Source organism: Mustela erminea, chromosome 1, assembly GCF_009829155.1.
Source record: "Mustela erminea isolate mMusErm1 chromosome 1, mMusErm1.Pri, whole genome shotgun sequence".
NCBI lineage: Eukaryota > Metazoa > Chordata > Mammalia > Carnivora > Mustelidae > Mustela > Mustela erminea.
Genome location: NC_045614.1, coordinates 8671918 through 8698608, shown reverse-complemented (window position 1 = coordinate 8698608; position 26691 = coordinate 8671918). Strand labels below are relative to the sequence as shown.

The 26691-nt window shown below is 54.0% G+C and overlaps 2 protein-coding genes across 6 annotated transcripts; one reads left to right on the top strand and one right to left on the bottom strand.

Annotated features, from left to right (window-relative positions):
• The first annotated feature begins 2800 nt into the window (after positions 1-2800).
• ELOF1 (elongation factor 1 homolog) lies at positions 2801-8085 on the top strand. 4 transcript variants are annotated; one of them, XM_032311970.1, is made up of 4 exons: positions 2801-2898; positions 6803-6936; positions 7104-7174; positions 7483-8085. In XM_032311970.1, exons 2-4 carry the CDS (start codon positions 6821-6823, stop codon positions 7545-7547), a joined length of 252 nt encoding a protein of 83 aa, XP_032167861.1. In that variant the 5' UTR covers positions 2801-2898; positions 6803-6820; the 3' UTR covers positions 7548-8085. The 4 variants fall into 4 exon arrangements, with proteins under 4 accessions (XP_032167861.1, XP_032167844.1, XP_032167836.1 ...); XM_032311953.1 differs by having other exon boundaries at positions 2826-2898; positions 7478-8085; XM_032311945.1 differs by having other exon boundaries at positions 2830-2902.
• Positions 8086-11189: 3104 nt separating this feature from the next.
• On the bottom strand, positions 11190-17794 carry CNN1 (calponin 1). Of its 2 annotated transcripts, none has more exons than XM_032311933.1 (7): positions 17623-17794; positions 15409-15530; positions 13223-13289; positions 12984-13121; positions 12694-12804; positions 12068-12094; positions 11190-11963 (listed from the first exon to the last, which is right to left on the bottom strand). In XM_032311933.1, the coding sequence occupies exons 1-7, from the start codon at positions 17683-17685 to the stop codon at positions 11718-11720; spliced, it is 774 nt and encodes a 257-aa protein (XP_032167824.1). In that variant the 5' UTR covers positions 17686-17794; the 3' UTR covers positions 11190-11717. The 2 variants fall into 2 exon arrangements, with proteins under 2 accessions (XP_032167824.1, XP_032167814.1); XM_032311923.1 differs by having other exon boundaries at positions 12068-12214; positions 17623-17793.
• Positions 17795-26691: the final 8897 nt, after the last annotated feature.

The following is a 26691-nucleotide window of genomic DNA, read 5'->3' as shown; positions in this document are numbered from 1 at the left end:
GGAAACAACCCACACGGCCATCAACAGGGGCGAGGATAAACAAACTGTGGTCCATCCACACAATGGGATACAACTTAGTGACAGAATGAAGGAAACAACTGAGAGACGCCACACAGACAAGTCTCAAACTGACTGAGCTGAGCTAGAGAAGCTAAAGTCAAAAGACTGTACATAACGTATGATTCTGTCCATAGGACTTCCTGAAAAATATAAGGGCTATAGGATCTAAAAACAGATCAGTTGGTGCCAGGGGCTGGGGGCAGGGGCAGGGGCACGAACTGACTATGAAGAAACTTGAAGAAACTTTTGGGGGGTGCTGGAGCATCTGAGTGGCTCAGTCAGAGAAGCCTCTGCCTTTGGCTCAGGCCATGATCTCAGGGTTCAAGTTGTGATCTCAGAGTCCTGAGATCAAGCCCTATGTTGTCACCGGGCTCTCTGCTCAGCAGGGAGTCTGCTTCTCCCTCTTGCTCTCTCTCTCTCTCACTCTGCTCCTCCTCCCTCCTCATGCTCTGTCTCTGTCTCTCAAATAAATAAAATCTTTTTTTTTTTTTTCTTTAATAGGAAGGGCCAGGCCATGCAGGACCCTGTGGGCCATGCTAGGAGTTTGGTCTTTTTTCTTTTTTCTTTTTTTTAAGATTTTATTTATTTATTTGACAGAGAGATTGAGAGAGAGCACAACAAGGCAGAGCAGCAGGCAGAGGGAAACGGAGAAGCAGTCTCCCCACTGAGTGGGGATCTCAATATGAGGCTTGATCGCAGGACCCTGAGATCATGACTTGAACCCTGAGATCATGGCCTGAGCCGAAGGCAGCCACTAAACCAAATGAGCCACCCAGGTGCCCCTAAATAAATAAAATCTTAAAAAATTTTAAAAAGACACCTTTTGGGAGTGATGGATACATTCACTATCTTAATTGTGGTGATGGTTTCATGGGTGGACACTTATGTCAAAACGTGAAATTTTGTACTTTACCTGAGACTTATTTTCTGTCACTTATTATCTCAATAAAGCTGGGTAGGAAGGAAGGTAGGAGAAAGTGAGAAAGACAGAAATAGAAAATAGAAGGAGAAAGAAAAGAAACTAACAAACCCGCCAATCATGAGCATATAAGGGATTGTCCATATATACCATGGCTGAGTTGCAATACGAATTGTGTAGCTACTAAAAACAAAAGCTACTCGGATGTGTTTTGACTATTCAGAGTAATAGCAAATTTCAAGGTAACATACAGTGGGATTCCATCCACAGCGTATACAAGTTTGTATCCGCACTGAAAAAGGTCGCTAAGTCAGTTCCAAGGCTAATACTGCCCCCTAGGGGTTACCTTGAAGATAGCTCAACTTAAAATACCTCTCAATACAAATTATTTTCCTGAACGCTCTAATGAAAACAGCTCTTATCAAGGTCACCAGAGACCAAAATACTTGCAGAGTCAGAAGAGTCAATTCTCTTTCCTCATCTCAGTGAATGTCTCAACCACATGTGAGACAGCTAACCAACTCTCCCTGTTTTGAAATAACCTTTTTCTGGAGGCTGCTGGAAAAGGACACCTACCTCTCCCCGCCCTACCTCATCAGTCTGTTCTGTCTCTTGCTGACACCTTTTCCTAACATCCAAGGATGGGGTGCCCCTAGTCTCCTTCTTAGCCCTCTTCTTTGGCCATACTTTGCCCCTCACCCTGAAACCAGATGACTTCCTCAGGCTCCAAGGCTTCAGATCACCTCTATAGGTGAGTGGCTCTCAAAATCACATCCAGATCCTTCCTCTGAGCCCCAGACTCCACTTCCAATGGCCTGTCCCATACCTCTTTTTGCTTGTCTCAAAAATCATGGCTAGAATACAACGCTTAATTTCTCCTCGAAATCATCTCCCTGAGAGGCAGCACCCAGGGCTTCCAGACAGTGGCTTTCATCTTTGATTCCTTTCTCTCCTTCACTCCAGAAATTTCATGTTTCTGTGTAACTCCGGCCCAGCCTTAGATTTCAACCTTAACGTCAGCCTCCCAGAGAAGCCTTCCCTAAGCTCTCAGGCTGGCTGGGCAGTCCCCACCGCCATCATATGCTTTGAGAGCCACACATTCTCCTCTGCGGCAGTGCAGTACTACCCTGAAGAGTGTAGTAATTGATTCTTTATGTCCAGCCTCTTCCCTAAGTTGTGGGATTCGTAAAGCCTTATTCCTTCTACCTCCAACTCCAAAGCGGTCCCTAACATGGCCCACAACACTCCACGTGGTCTGGTCCACGTATGCCTATCCAGTCTTTTCTTACAACTTCAGCACCCAGCGTGGTGCGTGGACTAGCAGCATGGACGTCACGGGCGAGCTTGTCGGAAATGCAGACTTTTAGACCGCACACTTGACCTAAAGAATCAGACCTGAACTTTAAGAAGATCCGCAGGCTCTTATTAAAGTTTGAGAAGACAGTCCGACAAGCTCCCCCGTCACCGATTCAGCCGTAATGGTATCTGCAATTCCTTAGCCCTGAGATGTTTGAATGTGTCCGCCGTTGGGGAGACCCTGGTGGGCTGCGAGGGGCTGGGGCTTGAACTAGGAGAAAAGACAAGTGAAGATGCTGCGGCCAAGGGCAAGTCAGCCTTTCCCTCGCTGGAAACTCAGCCACCGCCGCTCCCGAAACTCGGTTATCTACCCTCCTGAGAACTCAGCAGAAGGGATGCTGCGCAGTACCACAGTCCGAGGCGCACGCGCCTCCGCGCAGGCGCACTGCGACCCTGCCGTCCGGGCCCGGTACGCGAGTACGCGTGTGCACTGGAGGAGGCGGGGCCTGCCCGCGGGGCGGTCCTCGTCGCGGGTAAGAAGAGGAGAAGGGTTTCCGCTTCCGGCGGGAGACGGAAGTCACTGTCTCCCGGTGAACGAGCCGTCGCAACGAGGGGAGAAGAGTGTAGGTGACTGTTCGCACCGGCGGGCGTTGGGCTTGGCGTGACTGGGCGATCTTCCGCTTGGGGACGCTCAGGGGGTCCCAGAGGAGGCGTCGAGGACCTGGGGCTTGGGGGGGGGGGTGGCCTGCCGGGGAGCTTGGCTCCCTCGGACCCCAGCCCGCTAAGCGCGGCTGCACGGTGGCCGGGCTCCCACTGGCGGCCGGCGGGAGACGTCACCGAAACCTCGGTGAGCTTGGACGGACCGCTCACCTGCCGCCTCGTGAGTAACGGCAGGGTTGAGGACCGATTCCTTTTCCGGGCCCCATTGGCGCGCTTGGACTTAGGTCACCACAGGGCAGGCTAAGGCCCCTGGAGCTTTGTGTACAGGCCAGACCCCTTTTTCGCTGTGGGGTTGGGGATGCTGCAGATGCTGGGTAAAAGGAGATTCTGGGGTGCATCCGTACCTTCTGATTCAAGAGACTTATTCATTCAACAAGTAGTTATTGAACGCTTAATGCATACCAGGCACTACCCGTGCTGGGGATTCAGCGGTGGGCAAATGGTGCCTCCCACGCTGTTCCATTGGGGGCAGATCTGAGATGAGGTTCGGAAATATCCACCACCACCCCCATCCCCCCCGTCAGGTGATTCTGTTACAGATGGTACCCGCGACCGGCTTTGGGAAAACAAAACACTGCCCCTAGCAGTGGAGAGACATGGGTCAGTAGAAATGGCCACACCTTTGAGGTCTGGCTGCATTCCTCGGCTGCCCCATCTCGTACCCTTTCCCATTGCTCACTGAGCTTCTGCTGTACCAATCTTTCCCTTTCTGGGAAAAGGGGGGGGGGGAGCTGCTTCTACCTCAGCCCTTGCAATTGCTGTTCCATCAGGTTGGACTGTTTCACGTGGTTGCTCTGTCTCATCATTCAGGCCTCCGCTTAAGTGACTTTTACCCAGAGGGTCCTTGCCACCCCACTCTTACCTGAAGTAGCCCCATTCCAGAGGTATTCACTTAGCCCTGATTGATTAATCTCATAGCACTTACTGATAATGGAAATAATTTTTCTCACGACGTTGTTGAGGGTCTATCGTCTTCTACTAGAATAGAGGTTCCGTGAGAGCATGCACTTTGTCTGCCTCGAATGCAGCCTTGCTGTGGTTAGCAAAGGGCCTGGCATTGGTTCATTCATTCATTTATTCCGTAAACATTAGTTGTGTGCCAGCAGTTCCAGGCTCTGGGGATACAAAGAAAAGACAGAAATCCCTGCCGCCACATAATTTGCATTTGGAGGGAGGTGGGCGGGGAAAGAGATGCAGGGAGACCAGTGAGGAGGCTGTGTGAGCATGACGGGGACTCTGGACCCAGACCTTGGTCTTGGGGAGAAGTGGGCAGATTCTGGATTTCTTTTAGAGGCAGAGCGGTAAGATCACGATGAGATAACGGGTGTGAGAGGGAGAGAAAGGAATCAAGGGTGAGTCCAAGTTTTTTTGGATAGATGGATTTGCTGTCTGCTGAGATGGGGAAGACCAGAAGAGCATCCCAAAACCAAGCTGCTGGGGTGCCTGGGTGGCTTAGTGGGTTAAGCCTCTGCCTTCTGCTTAGGTCCTCGTCTCAGGGTCCTGGAATCGAGCCCCACATCCAGCTCTCTGCTCGGCAGGGAGCCTGCTCCCCCCGCCACTACTACCACCTGCTTCTCTGCCTACTTGTGATCTCTGTCAAATAAATTAAAACAAAACAAACAAACACAAACCAAGCTGCTGAGTTATGTTTAAATGTGTCTTAGCCTCAGGTGAAGGTGTAGCCGAGGCAGTTCAACGAGCCAGTCTGCGGTTGAGAGGAGACACTGAGGATGGTGGGATCAGGAGGCATCAGTATAGAGGAGGCATTTGAAGCCCTGCAGTGGGGCGAGATCTCCACGGAGGTGAATGCAAATGAAGTAGACCCCCAAAGATTGACCTTGGGGGCTCATGTACCATTAGAGACGTTGGGGCTGGGGGGAGCAGCAGCAGCAGAAACCGAAAGGAGCCATCAGTGAGTTCTGAGAACCGCAGGGGGAAGGGTGGGAAGAGGGACCAACGTGTTCAGTGCCCTGAGGCGGGGATGAGCAGACCGGTGGGGAGGTAGGGGGAGAGTGGGAGGAAATGAATGCAGGCAGTGAGTGCAGACAGCTCTTCTAGAAAAGCCCAGAGAGTGAAGAGGTGGTTGTCTTTTTGTTTAGAAAGAGTGCTCCAGCTGGTGAGCTCCGGCAGGGGCAGAGGGAGAGAGAGAGAATCTCAAGCAGACTGTGTGCTGAGCAGGGAGTCCTACGCGGGACTCCGTCCCATGACCCTGAGTTCATAACCTGAGCGGAAATCAGGAGTTAGACGCTCAACCCACTGAGCCAGCCAGGTACCCCATGAGGTGGTGGTTTTTAAGGATGTATATAATAACTGTGTTTGTTAATGAGCTAGAGGAGAGAGACAGTGTTGTTGGGATTCAGAGCAAAGGAGGGGAGGCAGCATGGGGGCTTCCTGGGGCTTGTGGGTATTCCGTATGACTACTTCTGGACACTCAGAATTGGGAACACCCCAGGTCAAGAATGAGGATGGGATGTAGAGAGCGATCGCTAAACATGAGTGAAATTTATTTTTCTGTTGATTGTGGCAGGCTTCTGGCCTCTCGTGTCAGCGTGGAATAGTTAAAGCCACACGGACTGGGGAGAGGGGCAGCAGCAAGGGGGGAGAGTGCTTTGGGAAGGCACTCCCAGGTTCGGTGATCATGGAGCCCTGAGCACAGTGTCTGGCAGGGGAGATGTGCTCAGTGGTCCCCCCTGCTTCCAAGATGTCTGTTCTTGGACATTCCAAGATGTGTTGTTCTTCCTGTGTGTTAGACATCAGAGAACGATGCCACCTTCTCTCCCACTCACCCTCTCCATCCGCCACCATTGTGGGAGTCATCCTGGACCCCTCCTCTCGCCACACCCACTCAGCTGACGCACCTCAGACTCTGAGCCACTGCGGTCCCTCCTTGCTGAACAGCCCAGCCCTGGTTCCGGCTTCATCCAGACCTCTGCCGGGATCTCCATGATGCCTTAGAAAGGCAGAGATTTCGGGGGCACCTGGGCGGCTCAGTGGGTTAGGCCTCTGCCTTCAGGTCGGGTCATGGTCTCAGGGTCCTGGGATCGAGCCCCGCATCGGGCTCTCTGCTCAGCGGGGAACCTGCTTCCCCTCCCTACGGCCTGCCTCTCTGCCTACTTGTGATCTCTCTCTCTGTCTCTCTGTGTCAAATAAATAAAGAAAATCTTTTATAAAAAAAAAAAGAGAGAGATTTCATCCTTCCTCTCCTCACTGCCCCCAGGTTCCATCCAACCCCCCCCCACCTGCCCCTCCTCCCTCCTTACCCTGCTCCTCACCCCACCTGTGTAGTCCCCAAATGTTGGCCTCAGGCACCTGTCCTCAGACTTGGTATGTGGCATTTCTGTATACTTGATGCTTCTCCCATCTCTTCTGCCCACCAGTTCTTTATCTGTAGAGAGCGGCCCAGGAGGTTCATCCCGAGAATCTGCCAAATGCCTTGAGTGTCGTTGCTTCCTTGCATGTCCCTTTGACGAGAGGAGCAGCTGCTCCTAAAATCATCGGCTTCCTCCTCTCTCTCTGCCTGCCTCTCTGCCTACTTGTGATCTCTCTGTCAAATAAATTAAAAATTAAAAAATTAAAAAAAAAAAAAGAACTCAGGCTTCCTGATTGATGCCAGAGCCTGCTGCCATGCCCCCTGCCCAGAGTGTGCCCGGACTGTCCACCTGCCTGGGGACTGGGCGCCTCCTCCCTCAGGGGCAGGGCCTGAGCTGCCAGCCAGGCTGCCTTCCCAGCCTGCCTCCTAGAGCATCAAGCTGGAGGGCTCTGTGGATTCCCCGAGTTGCTGACTTCCGCTCCCACCGCCCCCCCCAGGTTTGCCGTCCTTCAGACATGGGGCGCAGAAAGTCAAAACGGAAGCCACCCCCCAAAAAGAAGATGACCGGCACCCTAGAGACCCAGTTCACCTGCCCCTTCTGCAACCACGAGAAGTCTTGTGACGTAAAAATGTGAGTGGGGGCCTGGCCTCCTCCCTCCTCCCACAGTCGGGCGGCGGCTTCCCTGCTCCCACCATCCTCCTCTCTGCCCCAGGCCTTCCCGGGGGGGAGGGGGGGGATCGTCACCGAGAGACACAGGCTCCTTTACTCACCAGTCCCTCCCCCTCCTCCTGTTCCAGGGATCGTGCCCGCAACACTGGAGTCATCTCTTGTACCGTGTGCCTAGAGGAATTCCAGACGCCCATCACATGTATCCTTGGGAAACCAGGCTTTTCCTGGAAGGGGGGGTCGGGTGGGAAGGGTTGGGGGCAGTCAGGGCTCCCCTGCCCCGGGTGGGCTGCCCCAGGGCACCTGGCCAGGAGCAGAGGGACCGGACTCAAGTCTCTGCTCATCTGGCCCTGCTCTTTGCCGCAGTGCAGGGCTGTGGCTGCCCGGGGGAAGAGGAGCCACCTGCTGGTTTCCATAGGGTGCAGGGCAGGGACCTGGCTGATACCAGTGAGAGGTGTATACGGGGAAGGGGCCCTGTGCCACCGGTCGTCCTTGACTTCAGCGGCCCAGACTTGTCAGAACCAGTGGACGTGTACAGCGATTGGATAGATGCCTGTGAGGCAGCCAATCAGTAGCGACGCAGAGGACCCGCTCCCCTGGCAGCGCCGCCTGCCATGGACCTGCCCCTTTGGCTGCCAGTCCAGAGACATTCCAGGGTCCAGGGTGTGGGTCCAGGGCCTTCCCAGCCCTCTGTGTATATGGAGTGTGTGTGGCTGTGAGTGAGTGCGGTTGTAAGTGTGACCTTGGCGGTGTGCTTGTGGGCAGGGACTGGAGGTGAGGTGGGGTTGTTGGGCCCCCTGGGGGTCTGAAGTGCATCACTGGGCTCTGAAAGCCTTGAACTTGATTGCTCCTGCCAGCAGAGGCTGCCTCGGGACCCTCCGGCCTCCTCAGCCACTTCACCAGCACCTTGCCCGTTTGAACTGGACTGCCCTCCCTCCTTCCCTGCCTTCCAAGGCCTGTGGCCTGAGATTGAGAGCCACGGTCCCGTAGCCCCCTTGGCCAGGCCCTGGCAGAACAGCCCCTTTTCATGTTCAGTTGCTTTTGTAGCTGAGAAGGGGCTGGGTCGGGGCTAGCTGTCAGCCACAAGCCCTTAAATAAAGCAGCCGATGCAAACTCCTGCCTCCCTGTGATTTCCTGGGTTCTGGGTCAGGCCCAGGGGCTCAGTGAGGGAGAGGAGGAGACAGAGGCATTCGGAGGTGGCCCGGCGGGCCTTTGGAGATGGGGTTTGGTTAGTCCAAACTGTCCATCTTGTCCACGTGACACACATTCGGGGTGAAACCAGGGCAGTGCTGGGCCCAAGGAACCCACGGACGTCTGGCCAGGCACTTAGACGCACAACAAAATGGGACCAGTGGAGCCTGGGGTGGGGTGGGAGGTTGGTCAGGACGATCAGAGGCGGCTTCCTGGGGTGGGGGGTGACCTGACGGAAGTAACACTCCAGGCCCACCCTGTCCCCCCATGAGGTAGGTGCCCCAGGCTCACAGGTGACAAATTGGGCCAGAAATGGCAAGTTACTGGTTGAAGTCCCCCAGCCAGAAGGCTGCAGAGCTGAGCATTGAGCCCGGGAGGCCTGGCTTCATGGCCCAGAGTCTGTCTTCCTGTGAGTCCAGGGTCCAGGCTGAGGGAGCAGCTCGCAGATTCCTTGAGGAGGAATTGAGAGCACGGTAGAAGAGGGTAGGGTCCACAAAAGGGACCTTTTTCCAGGGGTGATGAGGGGGTCACTGAAGGCTGGACATGGGGCCAGCTGCACGTGCGAGGTACAATAAATAGTGGCCTTTGTCCCTGGTTCCTGGCACAGAGTTCCTCAAACCCTTGCAGTTTCCTGAACGATGGTGTCACTCAACAGCGCCCCTTTTGAACACACCTGAGTTGATGCTGGTCACCAAAAAGACGGTGTGCTTACCAAGTGGGCCCCTCGGTAACTCCCACAAGCTCTGAGGAGATAAAGGGGAGCTGCAGGTTAAGCCGTATAAAGACTTCAGTGAGATCCGCTGAGCTCGGGGCTGGTGAGCTGTGGGGCTGCCGGCAGAGTGGGGCACCTGCAGAGGGAGTGGGAACTCCACGCTCCGTGCCCCGCACTTCGGCCTAGGTGCCTCTTCCCTCTGGCTGTTCCTGATTTATGTTCTTTTCTAATAAACCGCTAATCTAGTAAGATACAGTGTTTCCCTGAGTTCTGTGAGCCACTCTAGTAACTGAGTCAAACCTGGGGAGGTGGTCATGGGAAGCCCTGACCTATTACTGATGGATCAGAAGCACGGGTGACAACCTGGACTTGGCAATGGGCCCAAAAGCAGAGGGACAGTCTCATGAGATGGAGCCCTTATCCTGTGGGACCTGATGTGGCCTCTAGGTCATGGTGGAATTGAGTGAATCGCTTGGTGATTCTGGAAAAAAATGCCTCTGAACCCAGCTTATGGTGAACAGCTGTGTGTTGCACAGTGGCCTTAGGCAGTCTCGCAGTTATGGAGATCCTGGTGCTCTGGCTGCCTGGGGCTGATCGGCACCTGCTCCCGGCCTCCAGCCTGGGCACCAGGTGACCTGTGCTTTGCGTTCCTCCTTGGTATAGCAGGAAGGATGATGGAACCTTCTGGACCATGCTGAGGCTGGAAGGGCCCCAACATAGTGCCTAGGTTTGAATGACTCTGGAACCCACCCAGGGCAGTAAGGGGTGTGAACAGTCGAGGGAGGGAGATGCTGAGCTGGCTGAAAGCCTGGGCCACTAGGCCAGGCGCTGGGTCTGGCATGCACCCCCCACCCCCACAGGCCCACCCAGCCCCTGACATGCCCTTCCCTGGTGTTCCCACCTCCCCCTCCAAAGTCCCAGGTAAGGTCGTCTGGCCCAGGAAGGAGCCAGTGGGGGTGGGCAGAGCCATGGACAGGAGCCTGGGTCGGTGGGGGTGCCCTCAGGGGTCCAGCAGAAAGGGGGCTCATTCCTCTGGCTTCCAGGGCCCGCCCACCCCAAGCACACAGGCCAAGTGCTAATATGGTGCTGTTTTCCCGAGGAGGCAGGCCCTGGGCCAGGCATGGATCCTCCTCGGCATAGCTTCCCCATGCTGGTCCTGGGGGAGCAGGACTTGCCCTGGACAGGCCAAGAGCGCCTGGAATCCCTTTTACGAGGCCCCAGGGGTTGCATGCGTCTGTGCGTGTCGGTCTTCTGGTGTCTGTCTCTGCAAGTCCCCGTGTTCCAGCATCATCCCCGCTACGGGGAAGGAGGGAAGAGCACGGATCTCTAGCCCCTCCCCGCCATGGCTGCGTTCTCTCCTTGGAATTCTGCAGGTGGTGGCTTCCAGGCAGGACGACCAGGGCCCACATCCCTGGGGAGACAGGGTCCCCTCTGAAATGTGGGGAGGTTGAGGCTGTCCGCACATTCCTAGGGCCCTGGGCTGGCAGGCCAGGCTCAGGAATCAGCCCTAAGAAGAGGTGAGCCGAGTGCACAGGGCAGCTGTGCCAGGCAATGCTACTCACCGGCTCTGTGCCAGTGTTCAAAGGGCCATTGCTCTGGGCCCCCAAAGTGCCCACGTCCTCCACTGCCTCGTCTCCTCCCACCTGTCCACCTGCCCTCCCACGGCGGAAGGGGCCCTGCTGCCCACGGGAGCCTCCAGGACCCGGCTTGTCCATTTTCATCAGTCAGTGCCAAATGTCATCCCCCGTCTGTTTCATGTCAACCTCCCCCTGTCCCCAGGAGTCTGTCTGTCCTCTTCCTGATGGAAAATGGGCCTAGGGAGGGCAAGCGAGTTGCCGCAGGTCACCCAGCTAGTGGGAAGCAGAACTGTGATTCACACCCCATTGTGCCTGTCCCAGTGCTAGGGCGCTTTTTCACCCCAACCCCAGGCTTCCCAGAGAGGCACGCCAGAGCTGAGCGTGTGTGTGGGTACCATGTGTGTTGGGGGGGAGGCTGTGTGTTGATGTGTCTTGAATGGAAGCGGGTCCTGCATGAATCTGTCTGAAAGGGGAGTGTGTGTGTACCCAAGGCTGCAGAGTATATGCACACTGTACACACAAGTGCGTGTGTGTGGATTTTGTGTGTGAGTGCGTGCCTGTCCTGGGTCCAGCCAAGGGCTGTGGGCTCCGTGTGTGTGTGTGTCTGTCTGTCTCACGGTGTGTGTGGTATGTGTGCCCGCGCCCCAGTGTATGGGGGGAGACGGAGCGCTTCTGAGGCCTGGCTGTCGGCGCATGCGCCAGAGCCACGCAGCTCCAGGACAGAGCAGCCCCGAGGCAATGATTTTACAGCTGTTTATTGTGCTCCAGTGAAATAGAAAAAGAAAGTGCTCGCGTTGACAAACGCCGCTGTCACATCCACACATGCCAGTCGCTGCAAACCAAACCGCGTGTGTCCGCTGGGTTTCTGGGCATGCACTTTGCTCCCACTGCGGGAATGGGGTGGGGGCAGGCCGAGCCTGGGCTCTGGGGGCTTTGCTTGGGGGGACCTCTTGTCCTGCGGGGACCCACCTGGGAGGGAGTGGAGGGGGGACAGCTGGGGTAGCTGCGCTCAGTGCGTCCTTTGGGTGCTGTTGGGCACACCCGGCTCAATGTAGGATCCTGCGGCGCTCCGGGGAAGAGGGTCTCCCTTCCCCCCCAACCTACAACTCCCCCCAGTCTGCCCCCCCAAACGCTAACCCTGTAGGCAGGTGCCAGGGGGCTGGAGGACGCCATGCAGGGGGAGGGGGTCGGCGGGGCCGGCTTGGCCCTGCCGAGAGCAGCAGCCAGCCTCCCTGGTGGGGAAGGCGGGGTGGGGGCCCAGGGCCCTAGGCGGAGTTATAGTAGTTGTGCGCGTGGTGGTTGTGGGTGGGCTCGCCCAGCTCCGGGTACTCGGGCGTCAGGCAGTACTTGGGGTCGTAGACCTGGCGCGGCAGCCCGTACACCGTCATGCCCCTCTGCGAGGCCCCCTTGTTGCTGCCCATCTGCAGGCTGACGTTAAGCGTGTCACAGTGCTCCATGCCCAGCCCGGGCTCGAAGATCTGTCGCTTGGTCCCAGGTGCAGTCATGCCGGCCTGCAGAGGGCAGAGAGGTCAGGCCTGGGGTGGGGGCGGGGGAGGGGGGAACCGCGGAGGACTGGGGCCCCACCAGCCCCACCCCAGGATCCCCCCTCACACACCTGGCTGGCTCCTTTGTTGGTGCCCATCTGCAGGCTGATGGTGGCCTGGTCCAAGGGCTGGTCCGTGCCCAGCTTGGGGTCGTACAGGTGACGCCGGGTGCCATAGGCCGTCATGCCCTGCTGGCTGGCGAACTTGTTGGTGCCCATCTAGCAAAGCAGAAGGAGAGTCACCCCAAAGATCGCAGAGAGCCTCACCCCCGGCCATGAGACATCACATGTCACCGGATGCCTGCGCGGCCCTCTAACAAGCCACGGCGTCCAGTCTCAGGGGTCCGGACTGGAAACTGAGGTCCAGAGAAGGCATGTCCCATGATCTGTAAGTGTGGAGCACCAGGGCCTGACCTCCAGGGTTCGAGCCCTAGCCCAGCCACTTATCTTCCTGGGCAGTCCCGGCCAGTGAGCTCACTTCTCCAGGCCCCCGTTCCCCCATCTGTGTGGAGGAGTGAGTTAAGGTACGAAAATGGCAAGCATGGTACCTACCATATGTGTGAGTTAAAGCCAAATATTCTGTGCCACAAAGTCTGCAGGACCTGGGTGCCCTCCTGGCCGCCTCGATGCCCCCCGCCCCTCCCCTCCCCATCCCTGCTCAGCTCAGCAGCAAGACCCCGGTGAGGAAGGGCCAGTACCTGCAGCCCGATGATGTTCCGCCCTTCTCTTAGCTTCTCTGGCTCAAATCTCCGTTCCTGCTTCTCTGCATACTTCACCCCTACATTCACCTTATTCCCTTTCGTCTTGGCCTGGAGAGGGCGAAGGAAGCAGCGGGCTGGCGGGGGAGCCTCGGGGCTACATTGTCCCCCCCTGGCTCCTTCTCTCCCCCTCCCACCCACATTGCGTTTGGGTGTCCCCCCTCACAGCCTAGACCCTCCAAAGCCACCCCTGCCCCAGCCCCACACCCCTACCCTTCGGCCCCACTCACCATGCTGGCCAACGCCAGCAGGGTGGACTGCACCTGGGTGTGGTTGGTGTTCTCAAACAGGTCGTTGGCCTCAAAAATGTCGTGGGGCTTCACCCCGTACTTGGTGATGGCCTTGATGAAGTTGCCGATGTTTTCCAGCTGGAGGGGAGCAGGAGGCGGTCAGTGGAGGGGGAGCGCGGTGGGGGGCTGAGAGGCTATGGGCCAGGGGTTGAGAGAGGTAAAACAGAGCCTGGGCTCACCTGGTGCCAATTTTGGGTAGACTCATTGACTTTCTTCACGGAGCCTGGCTGGAGCTTATTGATGAACCTACAAGGGGTCAGCGAGGGCAGGGAGAAAGGTGAGCCCCGCCCTCCGCACCCGTGCCCAAAACCGTGGGCAAAGGGGTCAGGATGACAGCCAGTGGCCATCTTGCCTTTTCCTACTACAGCCAGCCCAGCCGCAGCCCCCTGATCCACCCCACACATGCAGGCAGCACTGAGATGGAGAACTAACCTCCCGGAAGCTGGGCTCAGGTCTCTAGCAGGAAGCCCCCTCATCCCCCCTAAGCAAGTCTCCCGCTGCGCTCCCATCTCCCTGGCAACCACGTTTCCATCTCCTTGAGCTTTAGGGGGTACCTGCACTGTGGACAGCCCACAGCTCAGGCCTCAGACTTCCCTTCTCTGGCCACACTCACCGCCTTGATCTCCTCCAGTCTCTCGCCCTTCAATGCCACTGATCCGCCCAACTCCCCCCTATTTCCCTGCAGCCAGGACTCCCAGTCCCCAGTCCAGCGCCCTCCATGGCATCTTGAATCAAAGACACCCCACTCCAGACTCCTGGCACCCACTTCCCCCAACTCGGCTCCCTCCATACTCCCAGGCTCAGGAAACACCCTCCCAGGGGCTCAGGCAAAGCCCTCACTTGACTCTCCTATCCCTCTCTCCCATTCCCACACCCAACCCCTCCACATGGCCACTGGCTCTTGCCTTCGGAAGATATTCAGAAGCCTATGGCTCCTTGCCACCTCTGCCCTGCTCTGAGCTGCCCGGTGTGTCTCTCCGGGGCTCTTGCAGGGGCCTCCTATGGTGTCCAGCTTCTACCTTGTCCCCTGCAGACCCTCGTAGCTAGAATGGCCTTTTCAAAATAATTCTAGCTACTCCCAGCTCAGATCTGCCCCCCAGTCTCCCTTTAGCATACAGACCCTAATCCTTAGCGTGACTAAAAGACCCCCAGCAAACTCCCTCCACTTCCCCTAATCTCTCCTCACTGTTCCTTCAACACAAGATGCTTGCTCGCACCTCAGGGCCTTTGCACAGCTGTCCCTCTCCTCCTCCCTCAGCCTGGCCCACTCTTTCCTCAGATGCCCTCCCAGCCCCCTCACTCACTTCATCCAAGATTCTGCTTAAATGCTACCTCTTCCGAAAGACCTCTCAGACCATTCTGTGCAAAGCAGCAACCCTTTGCTCTACCCGACCCTCCCCTCCCCCATCCTTCCCTGCTTCTCTTCTCCATGGCACTTGCCACCACAGGCAAGTACTGGATTATTTCATTAATTACTTGATCAGTCTCCCCCACTGGGACTCAAGCTCTATGTGGGCTCAGAGGTGAGTCTGTTTTGTTTACTTTCCCCAGTGCCTAGAGCGGGCACACAGCAGGTGCTCCGTAAATTCTTGGTGCATGAATGACTGAGTGGGTGGGTAGTTCTAGATCTTTAAGGCCCGAGCAACCCTGTCTGAGCTGGGACACCAAGATGTCCCCGTCCTCCTTATTCCCACTGGATATGGTAGAACAACATCTCCCCACCGTGCCACCTTTCCAGCACCTAGATCTTGCTACGCCTGCACCATTGGGAAGCTTCCCAAGGTCACTCTTTGGCCATCACAGTCACCCTGCCCTGGATGAGACTCAGAGATACAGACAGGACCCCAATGGCCTCAGGGCCCTATCCTGCAGTAGTGTCACTGTGGAATCTGGAACCAGGGAAACATTCCTCTCGGTGATTTAAGTTCTGAGAAGAGCAGAAAACCAAGACCTACTCAAATTACCATGGCATAATTCTCTTGTCACCAAGCCAGTGACGAAAGGCCCTTGTTGCCCGCTGCCTTTTAGCTGCTCCTTGAGCACACTATGCTTGGAACTCTTTCTTGGAACCTCTTTCTTGGAACTCTGGAGACCATAAATGGGCCTGCCCTCTCTGCGTGGTGGTTAAGCCTAGATTCTGGTCATTTCTGTTGGGAACAGAACGGGACTCTGGGTGATGTGTTTTATTGAACTGAGCCTCTGTTTTCTTCCCTGTGAAATGGGTACAATGATTCTTTACCACCGCTCTTTCAGGGTTTCAGCTATAAAGTGCCTAACCCAGCTCTGAGCTCCGAGTTGAGGGGGTGAGGGGGAAGGGATAAATGCCCAGATCGGGGGCAGCCCAGGCAGAGCCAGCTCCACTCACTCGCAAAGAATGATGCCGTCTTTGAGGCCGTCCATGAAGTTGCTCCCAATGCGGCGCCCTGTCACCCCCTCGATCCACTCTCGAAGCTCCTGCTCCCGCTGGTGGTCGTACTTCTGGGCTAGCTGGGGGTGGGGGACAGAGAAAAGGTGGTAAGGATGCATTGGGGAGCAGACTTAGCTCCCTGGACCCAATTCAAGGTTCCCTAGGCCTGATCTTTCTCATCCCTTCCCAACGAAGGCAATTCTGCCCCAGCGTCCATGGGGGCGCTGAAGTGGGCTGAGGGCCAGGGCTGAGGTGGCACCTGCCCAGGGGGCCATTCCGGACATTCTGAGGTTTGGCACCAGAGAATGAAGACAAGGGGAGGGTGGAGAGCGGGGTACTCAGCTGGGGGTGGGGGGCGGTGCCTGGCCTCTCGGTTCCCCCTCCAAGCCAAACTTGGGGCTTAGCTTCCCCCGACCCCCCGCCCTGCCCCCCCAACCCTCTGCTGGGACCCTGGGAGCCTCAAGCAGGGGAGGAGGAGCCTTAGGGAGGTGGCTCTGAGTCCTGCGTTGCGTTGGGACTGTTCTGTCTTGCATGTCTGTCTGCCTCAGTGTCTCCCTAGGTCCTCATCCCCTGGGCTCTCGCTGGAGGCTTGGGGTTGGAGGGGGGGGCTTGTCTTTGTCTTAATCCTGGCCGCATGCACACATGGCTGTATCTCTCTCTCTCTCTCTCTCTCTCTCTCCATCCCCATCCCCATGGCCTCTGTCTCTCCCCAGCTCTGTCTTTCCACGGCCCTGTCTTCCTGTCCCCAACTCTTCGTGTCTGGCTGGGGCAGGGCGCTTGGCACGCCCCTCTCGCCCGCCAGTCGCTCTGGTCTCCGACTCCAGGTTCCCTGCCTCTGTGGGGGTGGGGCTCGTCTGTCTCCCCTCTCGGCCTCTCCAGCCCTGTCTCAGTCTTATCTGGCTCCCGGCTTCCCCTCCCCATCCGTCCCTCTCAAGTCTCAGGCTCCCAGAATCTCTGTCTGCGTCTCTCACCCTCTCCACCCCCCAACCCTGCCCCCTCCGTTTCTCCAGAACCCTCCGCCCCAGCCCAGACAGGCTTCCAAGACTCTGGGGGACCCAGCTGGCCCTTCTGCTGGGGGAGGAGGAGGTGGGAGAGGGAGGCCCCTCACCTGGCCCCGGCCCTGCCGCCCCCCTCCCCACCAGCCCGGCTTTATAAAGCAAACCGGCCCTTATATAGCGCGGCCCCGCGGGCCGGGCTCCCTGAGGCCGCCTTATATGGCGCGGCGCCTTCGCGCAGCTCTGGGGCCGGCGCCGGGGGGAGGAGGGGGGCGCTGGATCCCGCCTGGCCCGAGCACCCGCCCCCCACCAGCCCCCTCCTCCAGCCGCGAGGATCCCCCGACCCAGGATCCAATCCCAGCTCCCCACTTCCTCCCTGTACGCTGGGAAAAGCCACCTTGGGCCTCAATGATCCCCTCTGTCAAATGGGGCGCTGGGACTCCTCTCCTGGCAACGCTCAGGGGAGCATTCCAGGGAGTTGGAAGTTCACTGCCCTGGAGAAGCTGAACCCCATTCCGTGGTGTGTGTGTGTGTTTCCAGGGACGTGAGGCCAGGATCCTAGTTCTGCAACTCCTTTATGTAGAACCCAAACTCCTCGCCTCTCCTCTCCGGACCTCATTATACTCAGCCATATCAGGAAGGCGATGTCTGGATGTTTTTCCAGCTCAAAATTAGGAGACCCCTGCCGTGTCCCTAATGCTCACACTCTGACCTCCCCAGCTGTCTGCCTCTCCCTTCAGGATCTCCCCAGAATCCCAGCTCTAAAGCACTCCCCGGTTTCCTTCCGAGATGGGGGTGTGTGAGGAAAATCAAGCCCTTTCCCAGCACCCCAGGAACACATAAGCAACAGGTGACAGATTAACAGAAGATTCTGATCAAGTGGGGATCTTTACAAGGGACCGACCCCCTCAGTTGACCTGTGGATGCCTGTATGCCCCCCATTTTGCCCACCCCCCAACAGTAGCTGAGGGCTCTGGGATGCTCAGGGTGGGGATTAAGGCGGACCCTACCCTGTATCTGTCCTTTTTCCCTTTCTGGTTCCAAGTCACATGGGATAGGCAAGAGGGGGTCCAGGGAACCCCAAGAGTGGGCCTCTGGCCTGCTAGGGTGTGTGGGCCAGGCGGGGGCCCTACCTCGTTCCTGACCTCTGCTGACGACCCATTGGTGGGGGCCTTACCTTGTTCTTGACCTCAGCAGACAAGCCATAGGCAGGGCCCCGGTTGAAGTGAGCAGAGGACATGCTGGCTGGCAGTGGGCGGCGGTGGCAGTAGCTCCAAGGACCCTCTGAGAACTGAGGCAGCTGCTAAGGCTCCTTCTGCAACCTCTTCCCTCTTCACATGTTTTTGAAGCTCCGGAGGCGGCCCGGGCCTCTTCCAAGGCCCTCCCATTGGCCGCAGGGGCCTGCCAAGGGGCGGGGCACCGCCCCCCCCACCTCGGCCATCCTCCTCCCTCCCCCATCCCCCCCCACCCCGTGATGTCAGGGCCTTGGTATTGGGAGCTGATTGTGTCATTGTTTCCACCTAGGGGGGCAGCCTGGGTTATTATTTGGGACGGGGGCATGGTCATAAGAGATGAAGTGTTCCCCAACCTTGCCGACCCTCTACTGTTCATTGGACCTCTGGCTAGGCCTCCTGGTTTCTCTGTCACTGAGGCCATCTCTCCTCATCTCTGAGGTCATCTCTCTTCGTCTCCCTGCAGCCTGTGGTAGCTTAGTGAGCATCACCCTGGGTTTAACCGGAGACACCAACGGTCTCTAAGTGGGCCTCTACTGCCACGTCTATGTAATGGACTGATGGATAGTGCGTACTCACTGTGTAGTGGCTGGCACAAAATTGTAATATTTCCAAAGAACATCTGGCACCCCCCTTCTGTCCCCTCCAGTCCCTCATAAGGATCTGGGGGAGCAGAGATCCTGGATGCCACCCTCTCCATCTACCTGTGGGTCATCATGGAGTGACTGTGTTAGTAGTTTCAGGCCGCGGACACCCGCCCTGTGTTTCCCTGTCCCAGCCAGGGTGGCCTGGAGGAAACACCTGCAAACAGCCACAGGACCACAGAGGTTGATGACATGACCACATCATGCCACTTATGTCAAGGCAACATTAGTGACCCTTGAACGACATGTCAGCAACCTGCCATACACTGAAGATATCTTAAGGACATACAGTTTGCTGGCCACATGCTTAGGGCATGGCTATAACATGCTAATGTCAGGCCCTGTTCCAATTACTGTATGTGTATCAATTCATGCTTCACAACACCCTCAGAAATGGATGCTGTTTTTATGCACACTTTACAGATGGCGAAACTGAGGCACAGGGCATGGAATCCCTTTCCAAGTGGCAGTGGCAGAGCAGAATTTGAAGCCAGGCCCCGTGCCTAATGTCGCCAGGCTGTCAGGTTTTCTCATCCTCAGCACTGTGGACATCAAGGCTGGATAAGACTTTAAACAGCATCTCCGGCCTCTATCTACTAGATGCCTAGAGCACTCCCTTAGTCTTAACAAACAGAAATGTCTCCAGACATTGCCAAATGTCCCTCGGGGGCGGGGGGCAGGGGGGAGGGCATATCCTTCCTGTTTGTGAACCACTGGGTTAAACCAGTATGCTAAGGACAAGGGGACTAAAATAGGACAAGGGAGAATGAACTAACAATTAGCTCCTGCTATATTCTGAGTGCATTGGGTCTGTTAACACATTCCTCACAACAGCCTTCGGAGGTGGGGCCTGTATGAAGCACAGAGAGGTGAAGACGAGCGCCTGGCGTTGCACAGCACAAGAGCGATGCGGCCAGGACTCGAACGCGCAGATTCCGGGATCCTGCCCACGCGGAGTGGCGCGGCCCCTCCCCGCCCCACCTCTGCCCCGGCTGGGCCGCGGGTCGCTACTACGCAAGTGAGAGCCGGCGCCGTGGCAGAGCAGGCGGCCGGCGCCCCCTGGCGGCCCAGGAGCGGCGAGGGCGGGGCCGCGGCCTGGCGGGGTCGAGCCGGCGGTGACGCAAAGCGCTGACTCAGTCGGCTCCGCCCCCGGCCCGCGGCCGCTTGGCCATTTATAGAATCCGCGCGGACTCTGAAGTCACGGCCCAGGCACGACGGGGGCGGGGTGGGGGCGCTCTTGGCGCGTCCCCCGACGGGGCAGCCCGGGGTCTCCCTAGGGGGTGGCCCTTTCTGGGTCTGGAGTGTCCCTCGGATTCTAAGTCTGTGTCTGCAGCTCTTGCTGTCTCTAGGTTGCAATTTGCCCGTCTCGACCTTGCCTAGTCTTTTTCTGTTTTTGTATATGAATCTGCCTATCTCACTGTCTCACTCTCTCTCTCTGTTCCCGTCTCTCTCCAATATCTTGCCATCCCCGGGTCTCTGTTTCACCTCTCGAAATCACTGTTTTTTTCACTGGATGTCTCTATGTTTCTTTCTATGTGTCTCTGTCTGGTTGATGGGGTAGAAGCAGAACAAGAAGGCTGATCCCATCCAGAGGTCCAACCCCTGGGGACACCCCCCCAACATTACTGGCCCCCTGCTCAGTCCCCTACTTAACTCCTCTCTGGTGTTTCCCAAGCTCCAGCGCCTCTGTGCCTCAGTTTCCCATCTAAATGAAAGGTGGGATCTCATAAGAAATGGAGTTTACCCGAAGGATCTAGGACAGTCATGAAAAGAAAATCTCTGCCTTGCCTTACTCTTTGGAGAGCCCCCAAACCTTCCTTTCTCTCAGGGCCATCTAACATACACACACACTAGCAGTGCCTTCCAGTGGACACATTTCCAAAAGATGCCTGCATGGCCCCTCCCTTACTTCCTCGGCTCAAATGTCACTCACTTTGGAGAGGCCTTCCCTGCTCCAGACCTGCTCTAAGACAATAGCATCTCCCGCCTTCAGACTGACTGGGAAAAGAGGGGCATGAGGAACTACTGAATTAGCGTTTGCACCTGACCTAGCTATGTCTGCCTCCATAAAAACTTTTACTTAAAAAAATCATTTTTAACGGGGCACCTGGGTGGCTTAGTTGGTTAAACCTCTGCTCAGCAGGGAGCATGCTTCTCCCTCTCCCTCTGCCACTCCCCCTGCTAGTGTTCTCTTGAGTTCTGCCAAATAAATAAATAAATCTTTAACAGTATATCATTTTTTTAAAAGATTTTATTTATTTATTTGACAGACAGAGATCACAAGTAGGCAGAGAGGCAGGCAGAGAGAGAGAGAGAGAGAGAGAGGGAAGCAGGCTTCCTGCAGAGCAGGGAGCCCGATGCGGGGCTCGATCCCAGGACCCTGAGATCATGACAGTATATCATTTTTAAAGCCCCCGTTTACACCTGAAACTAATATGACATTGTATGTTAAGTGTATTTTAATGACAAAAATTAGATAAATTTTAAAAACCCCACCGCTCTCTATGTCCCTTCCAGACTTTCTTTTTCTTATCATCTCCTTTTGCTTACTTCTATTTCATCCTTTGAGAATATAAAGCTCCACAGATCCTGGGCTTTGTTTGGTTTTTGTTTGTTTGTGAGATTTTATTTGTTAGAGAGATAGAGAATGAGAGAGAGAGAGAGAGAGAGCACAAGAGGGGGAGAGTCAGAGGGAGAAGCAGACTTCCCACTGAGCAGGGAGCCCAATGTCAGACTCCATCCTGGGACTCCAGGATCATGAGCTGAGCTGAAGGCAGTTGCTTAACCAACTGAGCCACCCATGCGCTCCTGGACTTTGCTTGTTTTGTTCACTGCTCTGACTCTAGTGGCCAGTACAGTGTCTGCACTCAACAGGGGCTCAAAAAACAAACAAACAAACAAACAAACAAACGCTCCCTGGATAAATGGAATTAAAGCTGGTGATCCAGGACTCAAACCACATTTGTCTGAAATGTTGGTGTTTAACCATGCCCAGAGGAAGGTCATACTTTCCAGGCACTTGCTGGACTAAAGACAGTGGAGCTGGGTGTCTCTTTTGTGTTTCCATACCAACCTTCCCCTAGAAGACCAGTTGGAGGGTGGATGGGGGTTGTGGCTGGGGTTATGTAGGTCATTCCACTGCTGCCTTGTCCAGCTGTGAGCTTTGCAAGATGTTTGTAGGAAAAACATCTGCTTGAACAAGAAGAGCCTACCAGATTGGCAAAATTCAGAACATTTGACAACAGGTGGTGCTGTGGAAGCTGTGGTAACAGGGTTGATGGGTGTGGGCGATGTGTTGATATCTTTCAAAATGACAAGGTCCTTACCTTTTCTTTTTTTTTTTTTTTTTTAAGACTTTATTTATTTATTTGACAGAGAGAGAGATCACAAGTAGCCAGAGAGGCAGGCAGAGCAAGAGGAGGAAGAAGGCTTCCTGACAGGCAGAGAGCCCGATGTGGGCCTCAATCCCAGGACCCTGGGATCATGACCTGAGCCAAAGGCAGAGACTTTAACCCACTAAGCCACCCTGGTGCCCCAGTCCTTACCTTTTCTGGTGCTTAACTTTACATATCAAGTTGATAGGGCCCTAGGGCACCCAGAGATTCAAACATTATTCTGGCTGTGTCTGTGAGGGTATTTTGGGGATGAGATTGGTATTTGAATTTATAGACAGTAAAACAGATTGCCCTCCCCAATATGGATGGGCCCCACTCAATCAGTTGGAGGCCTGAATAGAACAAAAAGACTTACCTTTTCTGTTCAATAAGAAGAAATTCCTCATGGGGTGCCTGGCTGGCTCATTCAGTAGAACATGAGATTCTTGATCTTGGTGTTGTGAGTTTGAGTCCCACATTGGGGGTAGAGATTACTTAAAAATAAGATCTTTAGGCACCCCTGGGTGGTTAAGCGTCTGTCTTTGGCTCAGGGTCCCGGGATTGAGTCCTGCATTGGGCTCCCTGCTCATCGGGGAGTCTGCTTCTCCCTCTACTCCTCCCCACTGTTCGTGATCTCTCTCATGCGCACGCAAAAATAAATAAAATTTTTAAAGAGTAAATAAACGAATAAAATCTATAGAAAGGAGAGAGAGAGAAAGAAACTCCTTATATGTGACTTCTTTGAGCTGGGACATTGGTATTTTCCTGCTTTCGGACTGAAATTGGAACATCAGCCTGGGTCTCAAGCCTGCCAGCTCTCACACTGGAACTTATGGGCTCCCTGGGTCCTCGGGGCTTCAGACTGGGACTAGAACTACATCGTCTGCTCTCCCGGGTCTCCAGCTTGCCAACTGCAGATACTTGACTTCTCAGCCTCCATAATCATGTGAGTCATTTCCTTATAATCGCGCGCGCGCGCGCGCGCACGCGCGCGCACACACACACACACACACACAGTCTTTGTCTTTGCTGCTCTCTATTCTGTTGGTTCTGTTTCTCTGGAGAATCCTGCTATCTAATACACCTTCAGATCCAGAAAAATCTCTTTTTTAAGAATATACCTAAGAAGTACAAGCGTAGGTGTGAAAAGAACATTTATTGCAGTGGCCTTTTAATTTTTTAATTTTTTTAAAGATTTTATTTATTTATTTGACAGACAGAGATCACAAGTAGGCAGAGAGAGAACGGGAAGCAGGCTCCCTGCTGAGCAGAGAGCCCCATGTGGGGCTCAATCCCAGGACCCTGGGATCATGACCTGAGCGAAAGGCAGAGGCTTTAACCCACTGAGCCACCCAGGCGCCCCTGCAGTGGCCTTTTAATAAAATTACTCTGTAGGTCCATCAACAGGGAACAGATGAGACAGACACAGATAAAGGCAGAGTATGCAGCATTTTGTGTCAATGACATAACAGTTCTGTGGTGTTGTGGTTAAGAGTTGGGGGGGGGGGGAGCTCTGGATCCATATTCCATGGGTTTGGGGCATGCCCTTGTGCTTCCTGGCTGTGTGACCTTGGATAGGTATCTTAACCTCTCTGTGATTCAGTTTCCTCCTCTGGAAAATGGGCATATTGATAGTGCCTGTTTCCTAGGTTTATTTTTTAACTTTTTATTTTGAGATAATTTTAGACTTACAGAAAAGTTGCAAAAATAGCACTGAGTTCCCATATACCCTTCACCTTGCTGCCCCCAGTGCTAACATCTTACATAACCATAATACATTTCTTAAAACTAAGAACTTAACCTTGGTACAATACTATTAATAAACTACAGACTTGATTTGGCTTTCTCCAGGTTTTCTGCTGGTCCTTTTACTGTTCCAGGACCCAATCCAAGATCTCAGTGCATTATGTTGTCATGTCTCCTTGGACTCCTCCAGTCGGTGACAGAGTCTCAGTCGTTCATGATCAGACGCTCTTGAAGAGAGCCTGCCAGTGACTGTGTAGACCCTCTCAGTTTGGTTTATGTTGATTAGATTGAGGTTTTCACATTACTGGGAAGGATACCAGAGAGGTGATGTTCCCTTCTCATACCCGGGGCTTATGATGTCACGGTGACTCACTGCTGGTGATTTTAACCTCCATTCCTAGTTACGGAGCTGTCTGCCAGGATCCAAACCTGTGAAGCTGCTATTTTTCCTAGGGTTGTTTTGAGGACTCTGTGTTAAAGGGTTTATATCGGGGTTCCACGCAAACTGTTGGGCTCTGTGTTAATAAAAAAAAAAAAATCTATGTAAACGCTTGTGTTTGAATCCACTACTTCAATAAAGATAAATAAGAAAAAGAGAGCCATAACTGCCTCAAAAGGAGAAGGAACACTGGGAGCTCCGGAGGCCGCGGCCAGGTCGGCGACACCACCACCACCCACGCGTGCCCTCACCCACGTCCCAGCTGAGCAGAGCGAAGTGCGCCTGCGCAGAGCTGGGCGCTGGAGCCAGGGGCAGGAGCTTTCCCAGCAGCTGCCCACGTGGCTGTCAACGTGCTGGGGTGGGGGTGCCCAAGCCCCCTGGACCCGCAGTTGATTGGCTGGCGCTCCTTTCAGCCTGGCCAATCACAGGACTCTTAGTGAAGCGGAAGTGCGGAGGTTTAGCAGTCTTTGAGGCATCCTACCCGTGGCTAAGGTTAGCCACCGGTCCCCAGGGCAGTGCCATGTGTCACGAAGGCCTAGGGACTGCAGATACGGCTATTCGGGGGCGGATGACTCACTCGCTTGGAGCCTCTGTTACTGCCAAGCCCGGTTTTGTGCGCTAATCCGCTTAGGTTAATAACCTTCAATTGGCTCTTCCCAACCCCTCCCCCCACCCCACCCCCCGCCGCTCCTCCAGCCCAGGAGCCCCGTACTCCTGCCTGACTTCATCCCTTATCACTTGTCTTTTTTTGTCTTTTTTTTTTAAGTAGTCTTTTTAAAAATTGTGATGAAATGTACATAACACAAAATTTACCATTTTTAAAAAAGATTTTATTTATTTATCCGACAACGATCACAAATAGGCAGAGAAGCAGGCAGAGAGAGAGGAGGAAGCAGGCTTCCCTCTCCCAGGACCCTGGAATCATGACCTGAGCTGAAGGCAGAGGCTTAACCCACTGAGCCACCCAGGCGCCCCCAAATTTACCATTTTTAAGTGTCCAGTTCTGTGTTACTAAGTACCTTCACATTGCTGTGCAATCATCCCACCCTCCATCACCAGAACTTTCTTCCATCTTCTAAAACTGAAGTTGTAGCCGGTAAATGCTAACTCCCCATGCTCTCCTCCCTCCAGCTCCTAGCAACCACCATTCTACTTTTTGTCGGTATCATTTGCTTTTCTAGGGACCTCATATAAATGGAATAATACAGTATTTGTCCTTTTGTGGCTGGTTTATTTCATTTAGCACCATGTCCTCAAGGTTCGCCCATGTTGTATCGTGTGTCAGAATTTCTTTAACTTTTAAGGCTGAATAATATTCCATTGTATGTATATGCCACGTTTTGTTTATCCATTCGTGATCCAAGGACACTGGAGTTGCTTTTGCTATTGTGAATCATGCTGCCATGAATATGGGTGTGTAACTATCTGTTCAAGTCCCTGCTTTCAGTTCTTTTGATTATATACCCAGAAATGGCATCGCTGAATCATATGGTAGTTCTATTTTTAATATTTTGAGGAACCGCCATACTTTTTTCCTTAGTGGCTGAACCAGTTTATATTCCCACCAGCAATGTACAAGCATTCCACTTTCTTCAAATCCTCAGACACTTGTCTAGACTTTTAAAATACGTTATACATACAGAAAGGTGTGTAAATGAGCTCAATGAGTCATTTATCATGTTTAAAAACTTTTAAATTGAGCTATTACCTAAAAATGTACAAATCTTAATGGAGAGCTCAATGAATGTTTCCATACATATACACCCATGTAATCATCACATAGCTCAAGCTATAAAATATTTCTTTTTAAAATTCCTTTATTAATGTCAACATTCAGTTACAATCACGTGTAGCATTTTACATTTTTACTTCATGAAAATATGTCCTTCCTTGGAAAATTCTAAGTACTAGGAGAACTTAAGTTTCTCTTTTTTTTAAAGATTTTATTTATTTGTTTGTAGAGAGCGCAGGAGTGCATGCCAGTGGCGGGGAGGGGCAGAGGGAAAAGGAGAGAGAATCCCAAGCAGACTCTACACTGAGCACAGAGCCCAGCGTAGGGCTCAATCCCATGACCCTGAGATCACAACCTGAGCCATAACCAAGAGTTGGGTGCTCAACCAATTGAGCCACCCAGACCCCCAGTTGGAGAACATAAATCTCTTTACCTATTCTCAAATTAATATTACATTTCCTTCTAGATCTAGCACACAACCTGAGTTTGTTTTTTAAAACATATAAATATTTGTTGAATTGATAAATGTATTGAGATTACAGATTGATGGAAGGCATAAATCTAAATAAATTATACACAGGACACACAGAATCTGGCTCTATACACAAGCAAGAAGGGATTAAAATTTTTTGTTAATTACAATAGGTCAATGTTCCAAGTTCCAGGTAGATTGACATTAACAAAATGATACACTTGATCTTAGCTAAAAGACTGAGAAGCAATTAATGTCAATAAGATGATTTGAAGTTGCACTTAATTTTTTTCAAGTTGTAAGTAGTTGTGAGATGTTTCTATAGAACGAGGGTCTTTTGTCTGTCTCCCCCAGGAATTTGTCTGTGCTCACTGTTCTTCCTCAAAGCTTAGAACAGTGCCTGTTACAAAGGCAGCACTTAATGAATTCCTGTTGAGTGAGTATGAGTCTTCCCCATGGTGGGGTGGGAAGAGCCACAGGCTCCTGGGTACAACCCCCTACACTCTTTGGCCCAGGGTCCAAGTCTGCTGCAGGGTTGAGGAAGCTCTTCTGGATCTTTTCAATAACTTTCCACTCTCTGCTCTGGGTCATGAGAGTTCCTCTGCCT

Bases quoted from the DNA above. Each gene is read 5' to 3' on its own strand.
- ELOF1 (XM_032311970.1), top strand. From the start codon at position 6,821: ATGGGGCGCAGAAAGTCAAAACGGAAGCCACCCCCCAAAAAGAAGATG. The intron at 6,937-7,103 runs GTGAGTGGGGGC...CTCCTGTTCCAG, and splicing joins AAGTCTTGTGACGTAAAAAT to GGATCGTGCCCGCAACACTG. The intron at 7,175-7,482 runs GTATCCTTGGGA...TCAGCGGCCCAG, and splicing joins ATTCCAGACGCCCATCACAT to ACTTGTCAGAACCAGTGGAC.
- CNN1 (XM_032311923.1), bottom strand. From the start codon at position 17,685: ATGTCCTCTGCTCACTTCAACCGGGGCCCTGCCTATGGCTTGTCTGCT. The intron at 12,805-12,983 runs GTGAGTGGGGCC...CGCCCTCTCCAG, and splicing joins TGCTGGCGTTGGCCAGCATG to GCCAAGACGAAAGGGAATAA. The intron at 11,964-12,067 runs GTGTGTGAGGGG...TGCCCTCTGCAG, and splicing joins CCAACAAAGGAGCCAGCCAG to GCCGGCATGACTGCACCTGG.